Source organism: Xiphias gladius, chromosome 15 (genome assembly GCF_016859285.1).
Source record: "Xiphias gladius isolate SHS-SW01 ecotype Sanya breed wild chromosome 15, ASM1685928v1, whole genome shotgun sequence".
NCBI lineage: Eukaryota > Metazoa > Chordata > Actinopteri > Istiophoriformes > Xiphiidae > Xiphias > Xiphias gladius.
In genome coordinates this window covers 2,286,745-2,308,931 of record NC_053414.1, presented here as the reverse complement: position 1 = coordinate 2,308,931, position 22,187 = coordinate 2,286,745, and the positions used below count along the sequence as shown (strand labels likewise).

Genomic DNA, 22,187 nt, shown 5'->3' with positions numbered 1-22,187 from the left:
TCTTCTGTCAGTGTTTGGAGCCTGGTACGACCTGCAGGGTAAGGACGGGTTTGTGAAGATGGACCTGAGACCTGGTCCGACAGGTTCAGCTCTGAATTATTGATCAGGGTTCAAAGTCAGCGGGACAGGAAGAAGGAGGTGGCGTCGGTCTCTGAGGACCGGCTGCTGATTGGCCCGTTGCTGGATGAAGGAAATGTCCTCACTGCTGCTGAATTCATTTACGTTTCACATCCTGTTTCCTCTGGGTCAAAGGTCAAGCACCAGACGAGCTCTTAAAGAGGCTCAGGAATATGGATCCATTAATAAAACACTGATGCTCCATCTTCAGTAACAGACGACAGCTGGAACCCGCCACTCGGCGTGTTCGTCATCACTGATTTATTTTATTATTGTTTATAAAAAGATAAACAAAGCTGGTATTTATCTGTCGTCTCTGGGTGGAGGCTGAACGTGAACCAGGACGAAGGAAAAGATTCACAGACAGTTGTGAATAATAACAACAACAATAACATTGATTATTGTTATTATCGCTGTCATTGTTGCTGTTAATTAAAACTTGACACCTTGAAAATAAACATGATAAAACCTCAATAATACAAACAGAATAAAAGAGGAACACTAGATCCCACAGGGAGAGTATGACGTCAGTAGTCTGAACAGAGGAGACACTCAGGGACAGTCTGATTATTGATTATTGATTGGACTGGACGACCTGGATATTTGTCAGAGACGACCTCAGTTCGACCTTCAGACGACCCGGATACCTGACCTGATGGTGGCGCTAGAAGGAAAGTCACCAGAGTTATTCCAGTTCAGAGATGGACGGAGAATGAAAAATGTCTCTTTGGTGAAACTTGGTGACACGAGGTGATGTGACTACAAACTGTGTCTATACTAATAAACCTGTGTGTGTGTGTGTGTGTGTGTGTGTGTGTGTGTGTGTGTGTGTGTGTGTGTGTGTGTGTGTGTGTGCGTTCGTTCGTTCAGATGAGCGTGAGGCGGTCCAGAAGAAGACCTTCACCAAGTGGGTGAACTCTCACCTGTCCAGAGTCTCCTGCAGGATCACAGACCTCTACATGGACCTGAGAGACGGACGCATGCTCATCAAGCTGCTGGAGGTCCTGTCAGGAGAGAGACTGGTCAGTGGAACACACACACTACACAACAATGTGTAAAGGCTGCTGGGTAACGCAGTCTGTCTGTCAGAGATCTGACTTTTATTCTGAGTAAATCATTCTTCATTTATTAGTCGATCAGTCAATAACTGTTTCCTCCATAATTTCTATCGACAGTCCATTGATAGAATTTCTGATCGGTCAGCTGTGCTTCAGACACTTAGGAACCACGATCGTATCGTTTGTCCCGAACCTTCTATTTTTGCTTCCGTTGTGTGAATGTTTGAGACGCTCCGACAAACCGTGAGACGCTAGTGATGTTTCAGCACCAGCTCTGGGCTTGTTCTTGCGTGAGAGCTGAACCAGGTGTGTCCTACTTCCTGTTTTCCCTCTAAAAACATAAAACTTGTTGGAGTTTCCGTTAGTGAGTTTTGAGCCGGTGGAGTCGTTGGCCTTGAGTCTGGATTCAGACGTCCAGATAAGATATCTGTGTGCTGGCTGTCTTCCAGCTACCGCCCCAGCTGGAAAGATGGTCGTTTTCTCCACGTCCTGTGTTAAACCAGACCTTCATGTGTGATCTCTCCGGGTCTCCGTGGGGACGGTTTGGTTTAAACACTCACTGTCATCTTCCAGCAGCCATCTTTACCAAACATCCTGTACGTCTCTTAACATCTGGATATTTCCTTAATGGGACTTTTATTGTGAAAATCTGCCCTCAGTCTGATGCGAGAGGAAGCTACAGGATCTTATGAGACGGGTTCATTTCGTCAACAGAAACTGTCGTGAAAAATATTCGTTGATGACCCCTTTGAAAACCAAAAGAACGATGAAATGAAATACAAGTGTCAAAGACGGACAAATGAACTAATGGCTGTTTTAATGCTGCATGTGTCTGTGGAGTCTGATACTGAGTCGATTTATCCGTTTGACCTGTTGCAGTAATAAGCAGAAGGTTCCATCAGTGACATAACGCCTCCGTCAGGGATGTTAGCTAACGTTAACGATTCTTGGAAAGAAAAACAGAACCCGATTTATGGACTAAATTCATCTCCAGGCCACTTACATTTAGACAAGAGGCGGCAACAGAACAGCTGAGGCAAACTCTGAAAACATGCAGGCAGCACAGCGGTCTTCACCAAAAGACGAGCGGACGTTACAGTAACATTAAAAGGGCTCACGTCACTTCAGTCAGACAAACATCGGTCTCTTTCTGGTAAAGCACCAGGCATCAAGGCTTTATAAGCTGTAATCAATGGATTTATTAAACAATATCGCACTCGAGGCTGAGATTCAGTCGTAGATAATAACAGCCGTGCTGATTTTCAGCACAACAGCACAACCTCGAGTGTGACTTTATGCAACAAATCAACAGTATACAGCAGTGATCAGCGACAACAGAATAAGATTTGTTTTATTATTTATTGTGGAACCAGTGAAATCCGTCGCTTTGGCGACGTGTGATACCGATGAGTTCACAGCGCCGTCAGACACTATATCGCTCCATCGTTTCCCGCTTTGCACGGTTGGTCTCCAGTATCTTTCTAGCGAGCTTTCAGACCTGCAAGACAAAAGAGTTTGTTGTTTATATTTTTTATTCTCTGTGGTTCATTGGAAATCCCTCTTCACATTGTCGTCTCTGTATGTTTATTTAAACATACCTATACCTACGCCCACTCCCATGACCTCCCTCGCCTCGAGTCCCACATTGCACTCTCTGTACGGCAGTGGATCTCAGGCTCTGTCCTGTGTTCATATGTCGGTGAAGGTTCTCAGTCATCAGGGTCATGGTGTTGCTAAGTGCTTTAAAAAAGAGAAACTGGACTTGTTTGAGGTTCTTGAAGACATTACACCTGTCATCTGAAAAGCTTCTTTCAGTTCTAACTGACTGGTGGGGAGTCCCAGGCGTTTAACCTCCTGAGGGGGCGTTTACAGCTTGAGGGTCGTTGAGGTCACATGAGTCATGGTCTGAATTGGGTGTTCAGCTGCCTGGGGAGGGATCTTAGGACTGCATTGTAAGTGGCTGATAAGGGGCCCTGTAGACCACCTCCTCTGTCTAGCGATGGTCATTCCAGTCAGATGTAGATGGTGAATTTTCAAAGCTCAGTTTAAAACTTTCATCCTGACTCTCCATCTCTGGTTGTTCTTCATCTTTCTCTCTCCAGCCGAAACCCACCAAAGGCCGGATGCGTATCCACTGTCTGGAGAATGTGGACAAAGCTCTGCAGTTCCTGAAGGAGCAGCGGGTTCACCTGGAGAACATGGGATCTCACGACATTGTGGACGGAAACCACCGACTGACGCTGGGCCTCATCTGGACCATCATCCTCCGCTTCCAGGTAACAGGGGCTCACTCAGGAGCTTTAGGAGGGAAAATCTCTGCAGTGCTGCCAAGCTGCTGAATGAGTCTGAGTCACAGAAGCCTCTGACACCACCTCCCCACATTAACAGATTTCAGCTGAAAACTATGATTGAAAAGTCGAACACTGGAGCTTTAATAGAAGTTACAGAAATCTGTCCAGAAACCAAAACATGCTGAGAGCTTCCAGTACACGTGACACGTCCCAACATGAAACATTAAGATTTCTGGTGATGCAGTCAAGAACACATTATTCACATTCTCTTCATTTTTCTGGGGGGTAACAGTGAGTTAAATTAATTCATGCTCGTATTGAGTAATTAGTAAAGTAATGTGATTCATTCAAAACTACTGGTTACAGCTGGTCCTGGTTAGCCTAGCTTAGCACGACATCATATGTTGAACTGTTCCTTTATAGAGTACTGCATTGGCCCAGGTCTGAGGCGACCGGCTTTTCCAACGCCTGCACCTTCTCAAATGTAATGTCCAGAAAAAAAAAGTTTTTTTTGAGCCGTCAACGTTTTTTTTTAAATCCAGGGTAGAGTACGTGGGAAGAATCCGACGAGTGTAGACATTTTCAGCAAAGCAGATTTAAACTGTTCGTACTAAACATTCGCTCATATATTCTGGGCAGGACAGTTTAAAGCTGCAGCACAGCTTTTGTCAGAATGCAGCAACAAGACGAACATCCAAAAACAGCATCAAATAACAGGAGACAGGAGACAAAAATAAAGCAACTGACGTGTAATCAGGATGCACTTTAATTCTTTCTGATCTAAAAGTTTTTACATCTTTTACACCCTCAGCAGGTGTAACAGGTGCTGCAGAGCAAACACAGCCACGCCCACTGTAGGACTCTTAACAGCTCAGACCGGCCCCAGATTGGTCCACCCCCTCTGTGTCCGTTATTTACCCGCTCAGGTTAAAGTCCAGGCTGGTTCATGATTTACGGACACTACACCGTCGTCATGGAAACCCAGTCCCAGGACACATCACACGGTCCTGAATTGACCTTTGAACCCTGGGATTTCCCTCGCTGAGCTTCCACAGCTTCATAGTACTTGAACGTCTGACCAATCAGCTCCCACTTCCTGCTAATTCCCTCCAATCAGAACTGCCGTTAGTTCAGGCCAAATATAATGAGACGTCGACTTCAACAAACCGACTTCTGACAAACAGCCAGAGGGCTTTCTTGGCCCTGATGTTGTCTTCTCAGGCTGTGTGTGACCACAGCAAGCTCCACCAATCAAATCACAGAAAGTATTTCTAACCTGAAACCCTGTCTCACCTGCACAAGAGCTACACCCCAGAGCCAACAACATCAAACGCAGCGACTGAATCTGCAGGATGTACAACTGATGTCTGCTGAGATCATAAAATTACCCTCGATAGAACTGTGTATATGGATGTGTTCGCTTCAGTGTCACAGTAATCCAGTGATTGTTGTCTGTTTCCATGGTTACACTGCAAACAGGAACAGCTAAGAGCTAATGGAGCATAACTTTGAAACATCAGACACGTGGCGGTGTGACTCACGTGTGCTTTTGTTTTCAGATCCAGGACATCAGTGTGGAGACTGAAGACAACAAAGAGAAGAGATCAGCCAAAGACGCTCTGCTGCTCTGGTGTCAGATGAAGACGGCAGGGTGAGAGTCCGTACTGCACTGCTCCTGTCACTGTACACACTGTACACACTGTGTACAGTTGCTGACACTTGATGTGCATCAGCTGACGCCTGCAGCCCAAACCAGATTTACAGACAGAACAGTCAGTAGAAGCAGAGATGAGAGAATAAAACCGCTGGTTTGCAGGAGCATCCACCCTGGGAAATGTGACGCTGATGTATCTGATGTACCTGACGTACCTGTTGTACCCGACACATCAACATGTCATCCTGAGATGATGTCTCCACACCAGAGGCGTGTGGGTTTGTTGATGTGCATATATGCTGCTGGTGGCTGTTGGTCTTCAGTGTTGTCATGACCACTCTGACTTTTGTTGTCACTCCTGTAAACATATACTCAGTGTCCAGTTTATTAGGAACACCAGCTCAAACTGAGTCAGTCTGATCCAGCAGTCCGGTGATAAATCCTCCTTCATGGAGCTTCAGTTTGTGTCGAAACTGACACAGGTGAGGTGTTGACTCACCTGGAGGATCATTCTGGAGGATGTAATTTATGGTGCTGTTGAACTGCACTGCATTATGTCGACAGGTGTTCCTATTACTTTGTCCACCCAATTCAGATCAGTGAGGGTTGGCTAAACAACAGACTCACCTCTTGGTATAACCCAACAGAGTTCAACAGCAGCACAGACTAGATCCTCCACAGTGATCGACAGCTGAATCAATATGTCTCTGAAAGAGTTTCAACACAAACTGAACATTAGAGCAGTAATGAAGGTTTCAATAAAAATTTCCCCCTTTGAGAAGGTGGACTGAGAGTCTATAGGTGGATGCAGGGTGGAGGTGGCTTTTTAAATGCTAGTATCAAACCTACTTGAAGTAGCAGCAGAGCTTTCGGGTGAGCAGTGTGGAAGCTATAGAGTGAACAGAGCAGGTATGGTTTTGCAGCGAGACTGTTCCTAATGATGCAGCTACTGCTACTGTTGTCATCATGAAAGGTATTGTTGACTGATGTTCATCAGGTAGTTCATGTTTTTCCACAGGTATCCCAACGTGAACATCCACAACTTCACCACAAGCTGGAGAGATGGCATGGCCTTCAATGCTCTCATCCACAAACACAGGTGACATCTTCATCGTCATCCTCATCAGAAGATGAGTTTTCCCATTCAGACGACCTGTGTCTAGTCCTGTAGTTAGATGGCTTTGGTGTGTATGTAAATACATTTTTTTTTTTTTTTTTTTTTGGGTTTGTCTTCAGGCCCGATCTGATCGACTTTGACAAACTGAAAAAGTCCAATGCTCACTACAACCTGCAGAATGCTTTTAACCTGGCAGAGCAACACCTGGGCCTCACCAAGCTGCTGGACCCAGAGGGTAAGATCCTGACCCAGTTTAACTAAACGTGGTGTGAAATATCCCACTCTATGCTGACGACACTGCTTTTACTTTGTATCATCTCCCCCATCGAGGTTTCACTGGCAGCACTGTTTGTCTGTTTTCAGTGATATTTGGTGAAATTTGGGGCATGAACACAGGAATACCTGATTTTAAAAAAGATTTTTGAAAGTTTCACGTAAACTTAATGTGCACAGATCTCAAGTTTGTGTCATTGTCAGAACAAGTTCCCAACATCAGGGCAAAATCCCTGAGAGCGGTGGGGGAAAAACCCTAAATATAGCTGTGTTATTAGAACACATCTCAACACAAAGAAGTTGTGGTAAATATAACGCAGTAGGCAGCAAAAAGGGAATGTGTTTTGGATACAGTCTTAAAGCTCATTCTGGTTCTGTACGTAGCTGAATATTTTAAGAAAGGTTTAAGTTTATGAAATTGAATTTCGTAAATGTGTTTGTGTTTATTTTTATGATGCAATTACGAATGATTTTAGTGGCTCAGATGTGCGACATTAGCTGTTGCTGTGTGGGATAGTTGTTGCAGGTCAGCATCTACTGGTGGTTCAGTCCCCAGCTTCTCCTGTCCACATGCTGAAGTGTCCTTGAGCAAAACACTGATCCTGAAATGGACAGCAGATTGTTTTATGAAAGAAAATTTACATAATGTGATGTTCCCCCGCTGTATTCCCACAGAGACAATCAGATACTTTTATGGAGAAGTGAGATGGATATGAGCACATTAAGAAAAGCTGAAAATAACTGAGACAGGAATCAGTCCTCAAATATCCGAATGTTTGTGTTTCAGATATCAGCGTGGACCATCCTGATGAGAAGTCAGTCATCACTTACGTGGTGACGTACTACCATTACTTCTCCAAGATGAAGGCTCTGAAGGTGGAGGGCAAACGCATCGGAAAGGTACGTCAGAAAACACGTATAATCAGAGTCCAGAAACTGGGCATGAGCTGGTAATGAAATCAGGACAGACTGTGTTACAGTGATATTTGGTAAAGATGATAGGAGATGTCTCTGTTTTTTGGTCCAGGTGTTGGACAACGCCATTGAGACGGAGAAGATGATTGAGAAATATGAGTCTCTGGCGTCCGACCTGCTGGAGTGGATTGAACAGACCATCATCATCCTCAACAACAGGAAGTTTGCCAACTCTCTGGTCGGAGTCCAGCAGCAGCTTCAGGCCTTCAACACCTACCGAACTGTGGAGAAACCTCCAAAGTCAGAACCTTTACCTTCAGTTAACCTCCTCCACCTGTCTCCTCTTCACCACCTTCCTCTTCCTCCATCCTCACCCCTCCAGTTATCACCATCAAACCTGCAGCAAACACTGTCACTACTGCTGCTCCAGCAGCTTGGAACATCACCTTATAATGGACAAGTCCAGATTATACTGACAACTTACATTTTTTGTAATTGGTTCATCCATCCGTTTCCTGCTGTTCATTAGGGTCCAGGTTGCATTCATTTAATTATTATATCCTTAGAAATTATTGTCATATACTGATGGGAAGTCCTGAAAAATTGTCAGATAATTCAAAATAATTCTGACCCATCATACTTTCAGACTTTGGCTGGTATGACCATGAAACAGGTATTAAATTTTATTGCATTTGGTATTAAAAAGGTCTTAAAAAGCCTAAAATTTAACTTGGTGAACCTGCAGAAAAAAAACACTCATACTAGTTGACAGTATGGAATAAAAATTCAGTCTGATAAAATTGTATTGACATATAATGTGTAATACAAGTTCAAACCTCGAACCTACCTCATCCACCTCCATCATCTTCTCTACATCGTGATCCTCATGTTGGTTACCTCCTCCCAGTCATCCAATTTAGTCCTCTTTTTACTGCCCCCCTCCTTCTCTCTGTCCTTCTCAACCCTTGTGTCTCTTGTTTCCTCAGGTTCACAGAGAAGGGAAACCTGGAGGTTCTTCTCTTCACCATCCAGAGTAAGATGAGAGCCAACAACCAGAAGGTCTACATGCCCCGAGAGGGAAAACTCATCTCAGATATCAACAAGGTCAGAACTGTTCTCGGACATGTGAAACCTCCAGGACTGAGGTGTACAACCAGTTTTAATCATCCAGTCTGTTTTAGTTGTCTAGGCCCCTTCAATTAACTTGTTGTGTAAAGGGACTTTGGGTGAACTGAAATCAGCCTCTACCATTTAATTGGAAAGAAAGTTGATTTAATAGAACACAGTCGTTAAAGTTCACGGCAAGGCTGGGTTCAGTTAGTCCATCTCACTTTAGATGGAACAATTAGGCAGTTAATTAGTCAGTGTCTCAACAGAAAATTGGCAGCCATTTTGATTATGCGTTTAATTTTCGTCTTTTTTTTAACAGAAAATTAATTAGCTCCTATTTGAATATTTTTGTTGGTTTTATTATTCGTGTAGTGTTGTAAACCGTCTCTCTTTGTGTCTTAAACTGTTGGTCGGACGGATTACGACATTAGGAAATTTCACATTGGACTATGAGTCTGTGAGTCTGAGGGTGACTAAAGTTTATAGTTTGGTTCCTGCAGGTCTTCATTCAGCCTGAAGCAACATTAAAGTTGATGTAGCAGCTGCTGCTTCACAGCTCTCAATGACTTTAAGAAGCATTTTGATGCTGATCTTGTGTTCGTCCCATTAGGCCTGGGAGCGTCTGGAGAAGGCGGAGCATGAGAGGGAGCTGGCACTGAGGACGGAGCTGATTCGACAGGAGAAACTGGAACAGCTGGCTAGACGCTTTGACCGCAAGGCGGCCATGAGAGAGACCTGGCTCAGCGAAAACCAGAGACTGGTGTCACAGGTAAGAGGACACCCTGTCAGATTCCATTAGTATCGTCTGCGATTGAATTTAAACTGCATGATGTTCTGTACTTGTACCTGCAAATATGAACACTGGTCGGTGAAGGTGTTGTCATTCTTCAGCAATATTGCGAACAAAACACTGTGTGCTTAGCTTATAAGCTACTGTTAAACGATAACAACCTGTCAATCAAACATGTACCCCTACCCCACCACTCAGAGGTTTGGGGGTAAATGGGGCATTTCTAATGTTTCTCTAACACAAATGAAAAGATTTTTGACAGCAAAAAGGATTTCAGTTGGACCTTAAATGAGCTGCTGGCTGGTTAAGAGCATTAATCTGGAAAAATGTGAAAACACTATTTTCTCTTTGATTTAGATTTTCTTCCACAGGAAGAAAGAAAGATTTTATTTGGTTTATTCTTGATGTTGCACAAATTTTTAGGAAATGATCCAAACATATAATGACTGACAAGTAAAAAGTGTTTTCAGCTTCATTTGCAAAAGTTTGAACATAGCATCACTAGAGCTGAGTATCAAACCTCAATAGTTTTTTGGTATACCAGAACATGTCCGTGGCAAAGAGTATCAAACACCATCAGTGACCAAATGTCTGGTCAGATTGATGATCTTGAGTAATTATTCTTTGTTGATTTGCTTATTCAAATCAAAATTTTAGACCGTTGCATTCAGGGTCAGCATTTGACAACTTTGGCATCTTTTGTTTAAAAAAAAAAAAAATGATTTTGTAGAAAAACATGTTCGTATTTCTCAAAGTAAGTAAGGTATGAAAAAAGTTTGGTTTCAGTATCAGTACTGAAACCAAAGTACAGTATCAGCACAGTATCAGCACAGTATCAGTACTGAAACCCAGATGTTGTAACTAGTTTTAAAAAAATGTGAAACGACACCAAGACTTTTATCTAGGGAGTATATGTGGTGCAACTTCATGAGGTGACAATGCCGCCTCCTCTCTCTCTCCAGGACAACTTTGGTTTCGACCTTCAGGCTGTTGAGGCGGCCACCAAGAAACACGAGGCAATTGAGACGGACATCGCGGCATACGAGGAGCGTGTCCAGGCTGTGGTTGCTGTTGCAAAGGAGCTGGAGGTGGAGCGCTACCACGACATCAAACGCATCACGGCCAGGAAGGACAATGTAATCCGGCTGTGGGAGTACCTGCTGGAGCTGCTGAAGGCCCGCAGACTTAGGCTGGAGATGAACCTGGGCCTGCAGAGAGTCTTCCAGGAGATGCTGTATATCATGGATTGGATGGACGAGATGAAGGTACTTATGACCAGAAAGATGGCCAAGCGTTTCTTGCGACCTCAGATCTACCCCTTACATGGTAGATTTTAGGGTCACATGAGAAAAGTGATATCTGTTTCCTCTAGGTCCAGAGCAACTTTAGGTCAAAGACGGGAGACAGGTTAACTTTGGGTAGCAATCCTCTTCTTATCTTTGAATTTGAGAAGGAAACTGATCACGCCGACCTAACTGTTGGTCCTCTCTGCCTGTTTGTTTGTCTGGTTTCCAGATGCTGCTGCTGTCTCAAGATTATGGGAAGCATCTGTTGGGTGTGGAGGACCTGCTACAGAAACATGCCCTGGTGGAGGCCGACATTGCCATCCAGGTTGACCGGGTGAAGGCGGTAACCACTAACGCCAACAAGTACTCCGTCAATGACAGCGGTGAGCAGCATGTAGCAGCATCTGTTTCTATAAATGGCCGGTTAACAAGGAAGCTTGTAGTGCTGGGAGCATGGACACGGGTTATGGATTTTACTTTGATGAGGCCAACCATTGAAAGGTTCTTTTCGAGTGGTTTGTGGCAGCAGTCTACAGTCTAGATTATTTCAAGTCTTAAAAATGAAAACAGAAATGGTTTAGTGATGATAATGGTTTTCCTGTCCAGGTTACAAGCCCTGTGACCCTCAAATCATCCAGGACCGGGTGGCCCATCTGGAGTTTTGCTACCAGGAGCTGACCCAGCTGGCTGCTGAGCGTCGCGCCCGCCTGGAGGAGTCCCGCCGCCTCTGGAAGTTTTTCTGGGAGATGGCCGAGGAGGAGGGCTGGATCCGTGAGAAGGAGCAGATCCTGTCTTCTCTCGAGCATGGCAAGGACCTGACGGGCGCACTGCGCCTCCTCAGCCAGCAGCGTGCCTTGGAGGACGAGATGAGCGGCCGTGCTGGACACCTCCAGCACACCATCGCTGAGGGCCAAGCCATGGTCGATGCCGGTCATTTCGGTGCCACTAAGATTCAGGAGCGTATCACTGACCTGCAGGCTCAGTGGGCAGCACTGGAGCAGCTGGCAGTGGTGAGAAAGAAGAGGCTGGAGGAGGCTCTAGCCCTGCACCAGTTCCAGGCTGACGCAGATGATGTTGATGCCTGGACGCTAGACGCCCTGCGCATTGTCTCCAGTGGAGAGACAGGCCATGACGAGTTCTCCACCCAGGCGCTGGTCAGGAAACACAAGGACGCAGCGGCAGAGGTGGCCAGCTACAGGCCGGTCATTGACTCACTGCACGAGCAGGCCACCGCCCTTACCAAAGAGGAGGCAGAGTCAGAAGAGGTGCGCGGTCGGCTGGCTGGCATCGAGGAGCGCTACAAGGAGGTAGCTGAGCTAACGAAGCTGAGAAAACAGGCACTGCAGGACGCTCTGGCACTCTATAAGATGTTCAGTGAAGCCGACGCCTGTGAGGTGTGGATCGATGAAAAGGAGCAGTGGCTGAATAGCATGGAGATCCCTGAAAAACTGGAGGACCTGGAGGTCATACAGCACAGGTAGGACCACAAGGTTCTGTATTCATGTTTGTTATTGTAAATGTACCTTTATCACTGTATTCAGGTCGACTGTATCCTTGGCAGGTTTGAGAGCCTGGAGCCAGAGATGAACAACCAAGCGTCTCGTGTTGCTGTGGTGAACCAGATCGCCCGGCAGCTGATACACAGTGGTCACCCAAGTGAGAAAGACATCAAGAGCCAGCAGGACAAACTCAACAACAGGTACAAACAGATGTATCATCTAATAACTGATTGTGTTTTGTGAATGGAAAAACAAAAAATATAAAAACATAATAAAACACCGTGAAACTTTAAGTACAATTTAGACAGTGATGTCCTCTCCTCTGCCACCAGGTGGAGTCAGTTCCGCGACCTGGTGGACCAGAAGAAGGAGTCCCTGAACTCAGCTCTGGGTGTGCAGAACTACCACCTCGACTGCAATGAGACCAAGTCCTGGATCAAAGAGAAGACCAAAGTCATCGAGTCCACGCAGGAGCTGGGCAACGATCTAACCGGAGTTATGGCCCTGCAGCGTAAACTGACCGGTATGGAGCGCGACTTGGCTGCCATCGAGGACAAACTGGGCGACTTGCGAAGTGAGGCCCAGCGGCTGGCAGAGGAGCACCCCGACCAGGCTAAGGCCATCACAGGCCGTCTGGCTGAGATCACTGCCGTCTGGGAGGAAATGAAAAACACTCTGAAGAACCGTGAGGAGTCTCTGGGTGAGGCCAGGAAGCTGCAGCAGTTCCTGCGTGAGCTGGATGACTTCCAGTCATGGCTTTCCCGCACTCAAACGGCCATTGCCTCCGAGGACATGCCCAACACACTGGCTGAGGCCGAGAAGCTGATGGCTCAGCACGAAGGCATCAAGAACGAGATCCAGAACTATGAGGAAGACTACCAGAAGATGCGGGACATGGGGGAGATGGTGACACAGGGCCAGACGGATGCTCAGTACATGTTCCTGCGACAGAGGCTGCAGGCGCTCGACACCGGCTGGAACGAACTGCACAAGATGTGGGAGAACCGGCAGAACCTGCTGTCCCAGTCCCACGCTTACCAGCTGTTCCTCAGGGACACAAAACAGGCCGAGGCCTTCCTCAACAACCAGGTTAACTGGCGTTTATTGCCTTTACCCCCTTTAACACCAAGCCCCTGACCCCTTCACTCTGCTATCTGTGTTAAAGATTTGCCTCACGATCAGGACTTGTGATAATGACGCAAGTTTCTGAGTGATAAATCCTCAATTGCTGACCAGACAAACTGATCTGAAAACAAACTACGTTTATCATGGTGTTCAGAGTAGAACGTACATTTTGTTCTTGCACATATTCTGGACTCTCTAACAAAACTGGTCAGTCCGTCCAACATTTTGTTCCAAAACAGTTCCTGGCCATACATCCATAATTTCAAAATATTTATTTCTGTGGATCTTATTGTCCTCGTGGGATGATTCTTGAAGTACCACCAAAAGCACTTAATGTCAACCTAGTCCAGAAGATACAGATCTCTTAATCAAATGTGTTGGTTGGCAAATTGTCCTGATTCCCATTCCTGTTTCCTAACCCATTAGATTTTGATGACTCAATGACCTTTCCTTTTTTACCTACAAACAACCTGCATCAGTACTGAACAATGTGTCCTCACCCTACAGGAATACGTCCTGGCTCACACCGAGATGCCCACAACTCTAGAGGGCGCCGAGGCTGCCATCAAGAAGCAGGAGGACTTCATGACCACCATGGACGCCAACGAGGACAAGATCAACAGTGTAGTGGAGGCTGGCAGGCGACTGGCCAGCGACGGGAACATCAACGCCGAACGTATCCAGGAGAGAGTCGCCTCCATCGATGACAGGTTTACATCAGCTTCATTTTACATTTCAGACATCTGAGAGATTTTTAGTAGGACCACTGGTAGAAGAAGCTTTGTTAAAGCATTCGAGAAAACAACCTTACCACAAAGGCTTAGCTGTTCTGGAGCTTTTCATCGTTATCACATGACATTCCTCAGCAGATGGTGTTTTCTAGTTGTAATTTGATTGTAGATGCTCAAATTTCCGTGTTTTCTGAGCACATGAAGGACTTCTTGCTCATGTTGGCCTAAAAACTGAACAGCAGGTGAGAAATCAGGCAAACCAGCCAAGTTCAATCTTTTGATGAAGACCATGCGATGCGATCAAAAACTCCAGAACAGCTACATAAAAAGATCCTGTGGTGAGATTGTTTTTGCAGCTGGTTAAGAGAATCGTTTCCTGCTACTTTGATAACTTTGTTACAGACAGAATGCCCTCTGCACAGTGTATTACTTTTAATAACTGCACAGGGCAGAGCAGATTATTACTGTTATTCCACGGATCCTTACCAGCAATCCCGATCTATAGATTGTTTCATTAGTTTTGGGGTCGCTGGGTTCTTTAAATTTAAATGTTGTGTTCTTGCTACCTTTACAGCGTCTTCAACATTTCTTTTCTACAGTTACAGGAGAATCTGTAGCTTAGTTATGAGTAAATAATAAAAACCTGCAGCCATTATGTGTCGGTGTCCTGCTCTAACCTTGTTCTCTTTCAGACATAAGAAGAACAGGGAGGCTGCAGTGGAGCTGCTGATGAGACTGAAGGACAACAGAGACCTGCAGAAGTTCCTGCAGGACTGCCAGGAGGTCGGTCTCACCTCTAACACTTCAAACACTTTATATGAAAGGAAAATGTATTTCAGCTTGGTGTCAAGAATTTAAATTATTTTACTCCGAGCATCAGTGGCTGATTGCCTTTAGAGGTGACACATGAAGTGGGCCGTAAAGCTGGCAAGGTGGCTTCACCTGTAACATTTTGGTCCAGAAGCAGAAAGAAATTTACTGATCACATTCCTGCTCTCCAGAGGATGAACCCTTTTGGAGAAACTTTACATTTTGTGTTTGTGTGCAGCTGTCTCTGTGGATCAATGAGAAGATGCTCACAGCTCAGGACATGACCTACGACGAGGCCAGGAACCTGCACAGCAAGTGGCTGAAGCACCAGGCCTTCATGGCTGAACTGCAGTCCAATAAAGAGTGGCTGGACAAGATCCAGAAGGTACGGAGGGTAGTTCGGGTCTACAGTTTGCTGAGCGCTTTCAACTGCGCCCGTGTATGAAATGTGCTTTATAAACAAATTGCCTTGCCTTACTGGATCATGACTCTCTGTTCAGTAAATGATGCATTAACTGTACTGTACATGCAGAACTGTACTCATGGTCAGTGCAGAGTAGATCAGCGGCATCTAGGTCATGTAAGTCAACAACAGAATGAATAGATAACCACTAGCAAACAGAATACCTGGATTTTAAAGCCTCCGAAACTTTAATAAGGTGAAATGCTTGTGGAGTAAAACTAACAACTAAATCAGTACTTTAATGTATAAGTGAATTTAACATACAGTAGATTAAAGGGGCCTCTACTTTGAACTTTATCTGTTGACATTGAGGCATCATATTTGTTAATTTAATTGAAAATGTGGGTATTTCAGGGTGTGTGCATAAATTACTTGACCTGACTCGTTCTGACTTGACTTAATTCTGCCACTGCAATGAAACAACACACGTACGAGTTTCGTTTATAATTCACACGTAGCATCAACACAGCTGTCGCAGCTTAGTAAAAACACGCCTTGATTTCAGAAGTCGTCAGCTTTCATTTATGGAGCCTACAGCCGAATGTTGTCGGGGGATAGTGAATCCTTTTGTTTTACTTTCACTGGACACCAGCACGTCATGTTAGTGTGACCTGCCCTGAGACAAGACAACGCCTCAAACCACCCAGCACCGTTTCATTGCCCCTTAACCCGACCTGGTTTCTCCGTCTGTAGGACGGCATGTTGCTGGTGTCGGAGAAGCCGGAGACAGAGGTGGTGGTGAAGGAGAAGCTGTCGGCGCTCCACACGATGTGGGAGGAGTTAGAGTCCACCACGCAGACCAAGGCCCAGTGCCTGTTCGACGCCAACAAGGCCGAGCTGTTCACTCAGAGCTGTGCTGACCTCGATAAGTGGCTGGTCGGCCTCGAGGGTCAGATCCAGTCGGACGACTATGGCAAGGACCTGACGTCCGTCAACATCCTGCTCAAGAAACAACAGGTACCACCCCAGGGTTTTACTGTGGTAGTAAGATCAGTTGCAGTACCAGCGGTGGTGGAAAATAACTTGTACTTCATTGAGTATTTCTATTTTCTTCCTCTTTATACTTCTACTCAACCACCTTTACCTGACAGCTGTAGTTAGTGATCATTTTAAAGATTCAGATTTTACACAAAAACATCGACAGATTTTAAAATATTATAAAATATATGCATATTAATTGCAACATGAAATACCGCTTGTATAATCAATGCTTCGCTGATAATTATTACAGTAATATAGGATGTAATTATAGACATTCTGATTTCTGCAGAATGAGTACTTTTGCTTCGGATACTTTAAGTACATTTTACTGATAATAGTAATGTACTTGAGTAAAATTTGAATTCATTCATTTATACTGTGTTCTATGATACTTTTCCATTAGAATACTGGGTCCACCACTGATTTCTACTTTCATTAATAGTAGATTTACCATTAATAGAAGTAGTGTCTGTTGAAGTGCTAGCACTAGTAACAGAAAGAGTAGCAGTGGTACTTAGAGCTGTGGTAGTATCACTAGTAGTACTGGTGTACTGGGGTACTGGTGTTAGTATTACCAGTACCGGTGCCAGAAGCTACCACTGCTGGTCATAGTACTGTTACTTGTAGAAGTATTAATACAAATATAAACAGTAGTGTTACCAACAGCAGTATAAGCACCAGTCTGACTCGCCCCCTGCTGGTGCTGGAGTAGTATCAGTAGCAGTAGTACCAGTCTGACTCTGACCCCCCTTTGCAGATGCTGGAGAACCAGGTGGAGGTGCGTCAGAGGGAGGTGGTGGAGCTGCAGAGCCAGGTGAAGGCTCTGGGTCAGGAGGTGAAGGACACTGATGAGGTGGACGGGCGGAGGCAGCTGGTGGAGAGGAAGTTCCAGGACCTGCTGGAGCCGCTGAGACGCCGCAGGAACTTCCTGGTGGCATCAAGAGAAGTTCACCAGTTCAACCGAGACGTCGAGGACGAGATCGTACGTAAAACTGGCCCAGAGACTGAAACTGACCCGGAGACTGAAACTGACCCAGAGACTAAAGCTGACCCGGACACTGACACTGAATCAGAGACTGAAACTGGCCCAGAGACTAAAGCTGACCCGGACACTAAAACTGACCCAGAGACTGAAACTGACCCAGAGACTAAAGCTGACCCGGTGACTAAAGCTGACCCGGACACTAAAACTGGCCCAGAGACTGAAACTTACCCAGAGACTGACACTGAATCAGAAACTGAAACTGGCCCAGAGACTAAAGCTGACCCGGACACTAAAACTGACCCAGAGACTGAAACTGACCCAGAGACTAAAGCTGACCTGGACACTAAAACTGACCCAGAGACTGAAACTAAATCAGAGACTGAAACTGACCCAGAGACTAAAGCTGACCCGGACACTGAAACTGACCCAGAGACTGACACTGAATCAGAAACTGAAACTGACCCAGAGACTGAAACTGACCCAGAGACTAAAGCTGACCCGGACACTGAAACTGACCCAGAGACTGACACTAAATCAGAAACTGAAACTGACCCAGAGACTGAAACTGAACCAGAGACACTATCTCGCTTGTTCTGGAGCTTTCAGTTGAATCAAACAGTCCTCAACCTGTCAGCATGGATTGTAATTTAAAATTAATATTAATATGTATTTAATTTGATTTTAGTTTAAATACACTGAGCTGAAACAACTAGTCGATTAATCAGTTGGTCCACTGACAGAAAATCAAGAGAAATCAATTTCAGTTAAGTAAATGTAAAGTAAATATCTTTGAGCGTTGGTTCAACAAAACAGGCTGCTTAAATATTTCAACTTTAGCTCTAATGGCTTTAAAAAAAATAATTTTCTGATGTTTTACAGACCAAATAATTAATCAAGAAAATAATTGGCAGATTAGTTGATAATTAAAATAATTGTTGCTTGCAGCTCTGAAGTCAACGTGGATGAGCTGCTCAGAATCATGGACAGTTTAATATCTGTTATCTGTTTGGTTTTTTTTAATTTTTATTTCCAAATCCATCAGAAATTCCCACGAATTTTTATTTTGAAATGAGAAAAAAATGTAGAAAAATGTCAAAATTGTCTTTTTAAAGATGCAAATGAATGGGAATGAAATGAATGTAATGTATCAACACGCATCTGTGACTGTCTGATAAATCTGACGTTCACTGTCAGTGTGCAGCACATGGAAGATTCGTCACGCTTTGGTGAAACTGTTGAAGCTGTAGCGAGTTCGGCGGGTTTCTGACGAACTTCCAGCACTGTGAGCTGCAGGTGGTTGTGTGAGTCCCACCATCAGGACTGAGGTGTTGTTAACAGTAGACAGCAGAAGATCGGACTGTCTGCATGGAAGCACTGTAGTTTTCAGAGGGTTTTTGACGTTGTGTCTTCCAGCTGTGGGTTCAGGAGAGGATGCCTGTGGCCACGTCCACCGACCACGGACACAACCTGCAGACCGTCCAGCTGCTCATCAAGAAGAACCAGGTGAGAGACCCGCTCACTTTTTACTTAAAGTGCGGCCTGCTGCTTCGGCAGAGTCGGTGTGCAGAGCAGGGTCAGCTGTATACACACATCTCACTAATGCATTCTAGTTTCGCTCATGTCGACGTGTGTTTCAGCATCAGTTGTTGGACATCAGACAAACGTCATGGCTCCTCAGGCTGGTCTCAGGCTTCAGGTACCTGAGGTCACCAGAATGATGTTGTTTATCTGATGTGTGAGAACTGGTGCTGAAGCCCGGTGGTTGTCGGACACCGCCTGTCGGTTTGTTTGGTGAAGGTGGATCTGAGCCGCATCCTCATCAACTGAATTTTTTATCAAGACGTCAGTCTTCGTTTAACGTTCTTCAGACGTTTCTGCAGAACCTCAAACTTGTAGCGAACACTGTCAAGACAAAATGCGTTTTATTTTCAAGAACCCACAATTCAAGTTCTCATCTCCAAACACTTCATGGTACTGAATCTGAAATTGTCCAACCTTAGGAATACCTAAGACTTGGGCTGGACAGCAGTCTGACTTTCAAACAAAAATTCTGTTTCTTATATCAGAATAAAGCAGATTTGTCTGCTGAGGACAGGAAACTGTACAGTCAACCATCATGTTCGTGTTTGACTATGGACATGTCCTTCGTTCTCAGGAAGCTCGCGCCACCTTAAAACACATGGATGCAGTTTATCGTTGTTCTTTGTGATTCACTACCGGTTATGTCTCCGTATGTTTGTTTGTCGTCTAGGTTTAATATTACAGTTTATGCCCATAAGAGGCTATTTTTGTTTCCAATAATCATTTTCAACTTGTTTTACAAAGAGATAAGACTGAGTGTGTGCAGGGTTCCCTTATTACACAATAAAACATCAGGTTTTGATCTGCTTATTCGTATGAGAGAACCAACAGGGAGAAAAAGTTAAACGGGTGAAATAATCACGATGTTGATTAGAGCTCGTCCTCCTGTCCCTCCTCAGACTCTTCAGAAGGAGATCCAGGGCCATCAGCCTCGTATAGACGACATCCTGGAGCGCAGTCAGAGCCTCCTGCAGGACGAGTCCTCGAACGCCGACGTTATCCGTCAGCGTCTGGCCGACCTGCGGGAGCTGTGGAGGCAGCTGATGGACGAGGCGGAGCGACGACACGGCCGGCTTGAGGAGGCCCACAAGGCCCAGCAATACTACTTCGATGCTGCAGAGGCTGAGGCCTGGATGAGCGAGCAGGAGCTGTACATGATGTCAGAGGAGAAGGCCAAGGTGGGGGGGTGAACTTCCATCGGTACATCAACAATCGGAGTCACGACACACTCAACGTTCTGCTAATTTGAACGGAAATAATGTTTTTACACTACTTTATATAATCACTGGAGTTACTGATTTCATCAGAGTAACAAGCTCTCATGACTAATGACAACAACATTCAACACTTCCTGATGATTTTTCACATTAAAAGCTGTTTGAACCACCAAAGCACATTTAGCCTGAAATGATAACCACCACCACCCCACAGAGCCACAGATTCAGAGAGACACAAAACAACTACAGGTGATCGTCTTGAGTCTGCTTCTGGTCAGTTTGCATCACCTTACTGTCCATTGGTGTCTCTTTGTAGTTGCTTTGCGTATCTCTTTGGTCCTAGTTAGCATTTTTAAGAACTGAAGGACTTTTCATGGCTCCCTCCCCCACTTCTGAGAGCAAACCTTCACCCTCGGGACGATAGAAAGCCGCAACACTAAAGGTTATTTCTGCGTGTTTCAGGATGAGCAGAGTGCTGTCGCCATGCTGAAGAAGCACCAGATTGTGGAGCAGGCGGTGGAGGACTACGCTGAGACCGTCCACCAGCTGTCCAAGACCAGCAGAGGACTGGTGGGTGATGGACACCCTGAAAGGTACACGTTTGTATTACTGTACTGTCAGGACAAACCATGATGTAAAAACCTAAACCTGCATTAATCAATTTAAGGGCCACAAGGGGACATGTCTGATATCAGTTCTCATATTATTGTTCTATTATTCACAGTTGTTGTTTATTGTCCCCGTTGGATGGAGTTGTGACCCCCAGAAAAGTGTGTCTGTATCTGAACCAGTTCACCCAGTAGAGTCCGGTTTCTGCCCAGTAACAGGATTGCGTGTGTGTGTGTGTGTGTGTGTGTGTGTGTGTGTGCGCGTGTGCGTGTGTTGTCAGTGAGCGTATCAGCATGCGTCAGTCTCAGGTGGATAAGCTGTACGCCGGCCTGAAGGACCTGTCAGAAGAGAGGCGGGGCAAACTGGACGAGAGGCACCGCCTCTTCCAGCTGAACCGAGAGGTCGACGACCTCGAGCAGTGGATCGCTGAGCGGGAGGTGGTGGCCGGGTCACACGAGCTGGGACAGGACTACGAACATGTTACTGTATGTCACCAAAAGCACCACTACTGACACAACTTATTAGTCTTATTATTATTATTATTATTACTACTATGCATCTTTTTGTGGAACCTGCAATGTGCTACCTCTGACTGTATTACATCAATACTACTACCCGACGTCTGAACTGTGTCCTCCGTGCTCAGATGTTGCAGGAACGTTTCCGGGAGTTTGCCCGGGACACCGGCAACATCGGTCAGGAACGCGTGGACGCCGTTAACCGTCTGGCGGACGAGCTGATCAACGCCGGGCACAGCGATGCAGCGACGGTGGCGGAGTGGAAAGACGGGCTGAACGAGGCCTGGGCTGACCTGCTGGAGCTCATCGACACCAGGACGCAGATCCTTGCCGCCTCCTTCGAGCTCCACAAGTTCTACCATGATGCCAAGGAGATCCTCGGACGCATCCTGGACAAGCAGAAGAAGCTGCCGGAGGAGGTCGGCCGAGACCAGAACACAGTGGAGACGCTGCAGAGGATGCACACCACCTTCGAACATGACATCCAGGCCCTGGGCACACAGGTCAGTCAGACTGTAACCTGCTTTATGGGGACACCTTTGGTTTATGGGGCCATGGTAGTTAGCTTGCTAAATGGATACAAGCTAGCTGCATTCACATCTTCAGTTTTTTTCAGTGATTGAAACAGGTAGGATTTGTTTATTTTCAGTTATTTCCCCAGTTGTAGAAACAAATAGCATAGTACATGGGATTAACAATGTTAGCGTCATGCTCCTACGTGGCTAGCTAGCTTCCTAGCTACTGTACATCCATAAAAAATGGCGAAAGAAAAATTATGACAAATGTGGAGGAGATGGATGCAGCTTCTCATGTAGGAGGTAGAAATTTTTAGTAATGCTGAAGCTTAAAGCAGGTTTTTGGAGTTGGCATTTGTGACAGTCATGCAAAAGATCTCAATTTTGTTTTTTCAGTCTTTGGGGACGATTCATGATTTCTATCCAGTTTTTTTTAGATTCAGATACTGATCCTATTAAGCGACATTGGCCACGATGTGACTGATTCAATATTCATTTACATTTACTGTCATTTACTGTACATTCATTTGGTCCCAGCAGAC

General features: G+C 45.4%; 1 protein-coding gene across 3 annotated transcripts in view; it reads left to right on the top strand.

Annotated features, from left to right (window-relative positions):
• The window catches only part of LOC120800900 (spectrin beta chain, non-erythrocytic 1), a 48,261-nt gene that overhangs the window by 17,767 nt on the left and 8,307 nt on the right, over window positions 1-22,187 (top strand). For all 3 annotated transcript variants that reach the window (XM_040147364.1, XM_040147365.1, XM_040147366.1), the window contains 24 exons: window positions 988-1,139; window positions 3,278-3,451; window positions 5,026-5,117; window positions 6,139-6,219; window positions 6,357-6,472; window positions 7,298-7,410; window positions 7,538-7,725; window positions 8,412-8,529; window positions 9,146-9,304; window positions 10,288-10,590; window positions 10,841-10,994; window positions 11,218-12,088; window positions 12,173-12,310; window positions 12,443-13,199; window positions 13,743-13,945; window positions 14,659-14,749; window positions 15,015-15,161; window positions 15,933-16,196; window positions 16,978-17,202; window positions 18,619-18,708; window positions 19,686-19,964; window positions 20,466-20,596; window positions 20,893-21,097; window positions 21,259-21,633. In XM_040147364.1, the coding sequence (XP_040003298.1) occupies window positions 988-1,139; window positions 3,278-3,451; window positions 5,026-5,117; window positions 6,139-6,219; window positions 6,357-6,472; window positions 7,298-7,410; window positions 7,538-7,725; window positions 8,412-8,529; window positions 9,146-9,304; window positions 10,288-10,590; window positions 10,841-10,994; window positions 11,218-12,088; window positions 12,173-12,310; window positions 12,443-13,199; window positions 13,743-13,945; window positions 14,659-14,749; window positions 15,015-15,161; window positions 15,933-16,196; window positions 16,978-17,202; window positions 18,619-18,708; window positions 19,686-19,964; window positions 20,466-20,596; window positions 20,893-21,097; window positions 21,259-21,633 (5,426 nt within the window). The remainder of the gene's footprint in view (window positions 1-987; window positions 1,140-3,277; window positions 3,452-5,025; window positions 5,118-6,138; window positions 6,220-6,356; window positions 6,473-7,297; window positions 7,411-7,537; window positions 7,726-8,411; window positions 8,530-9,145; window positions 9,305-10,287; window positions 10,591-10,840; window positions 10,995-11,217; window positions 12,089-12,172; window positions 12,311-12,442; window positions 13,200-13,742; window positions 13,946-14,658; window positions 14,750-15,014; window positions 15,162-15,932; window positions 16,197-16,977; window positions 17,203-18,618; window positions 18,709-19,685; window positions 19,965-20,465; window positions 20,597-20,892; window positions 21,098-21,258; window positions 21,634-22,187) is intronic.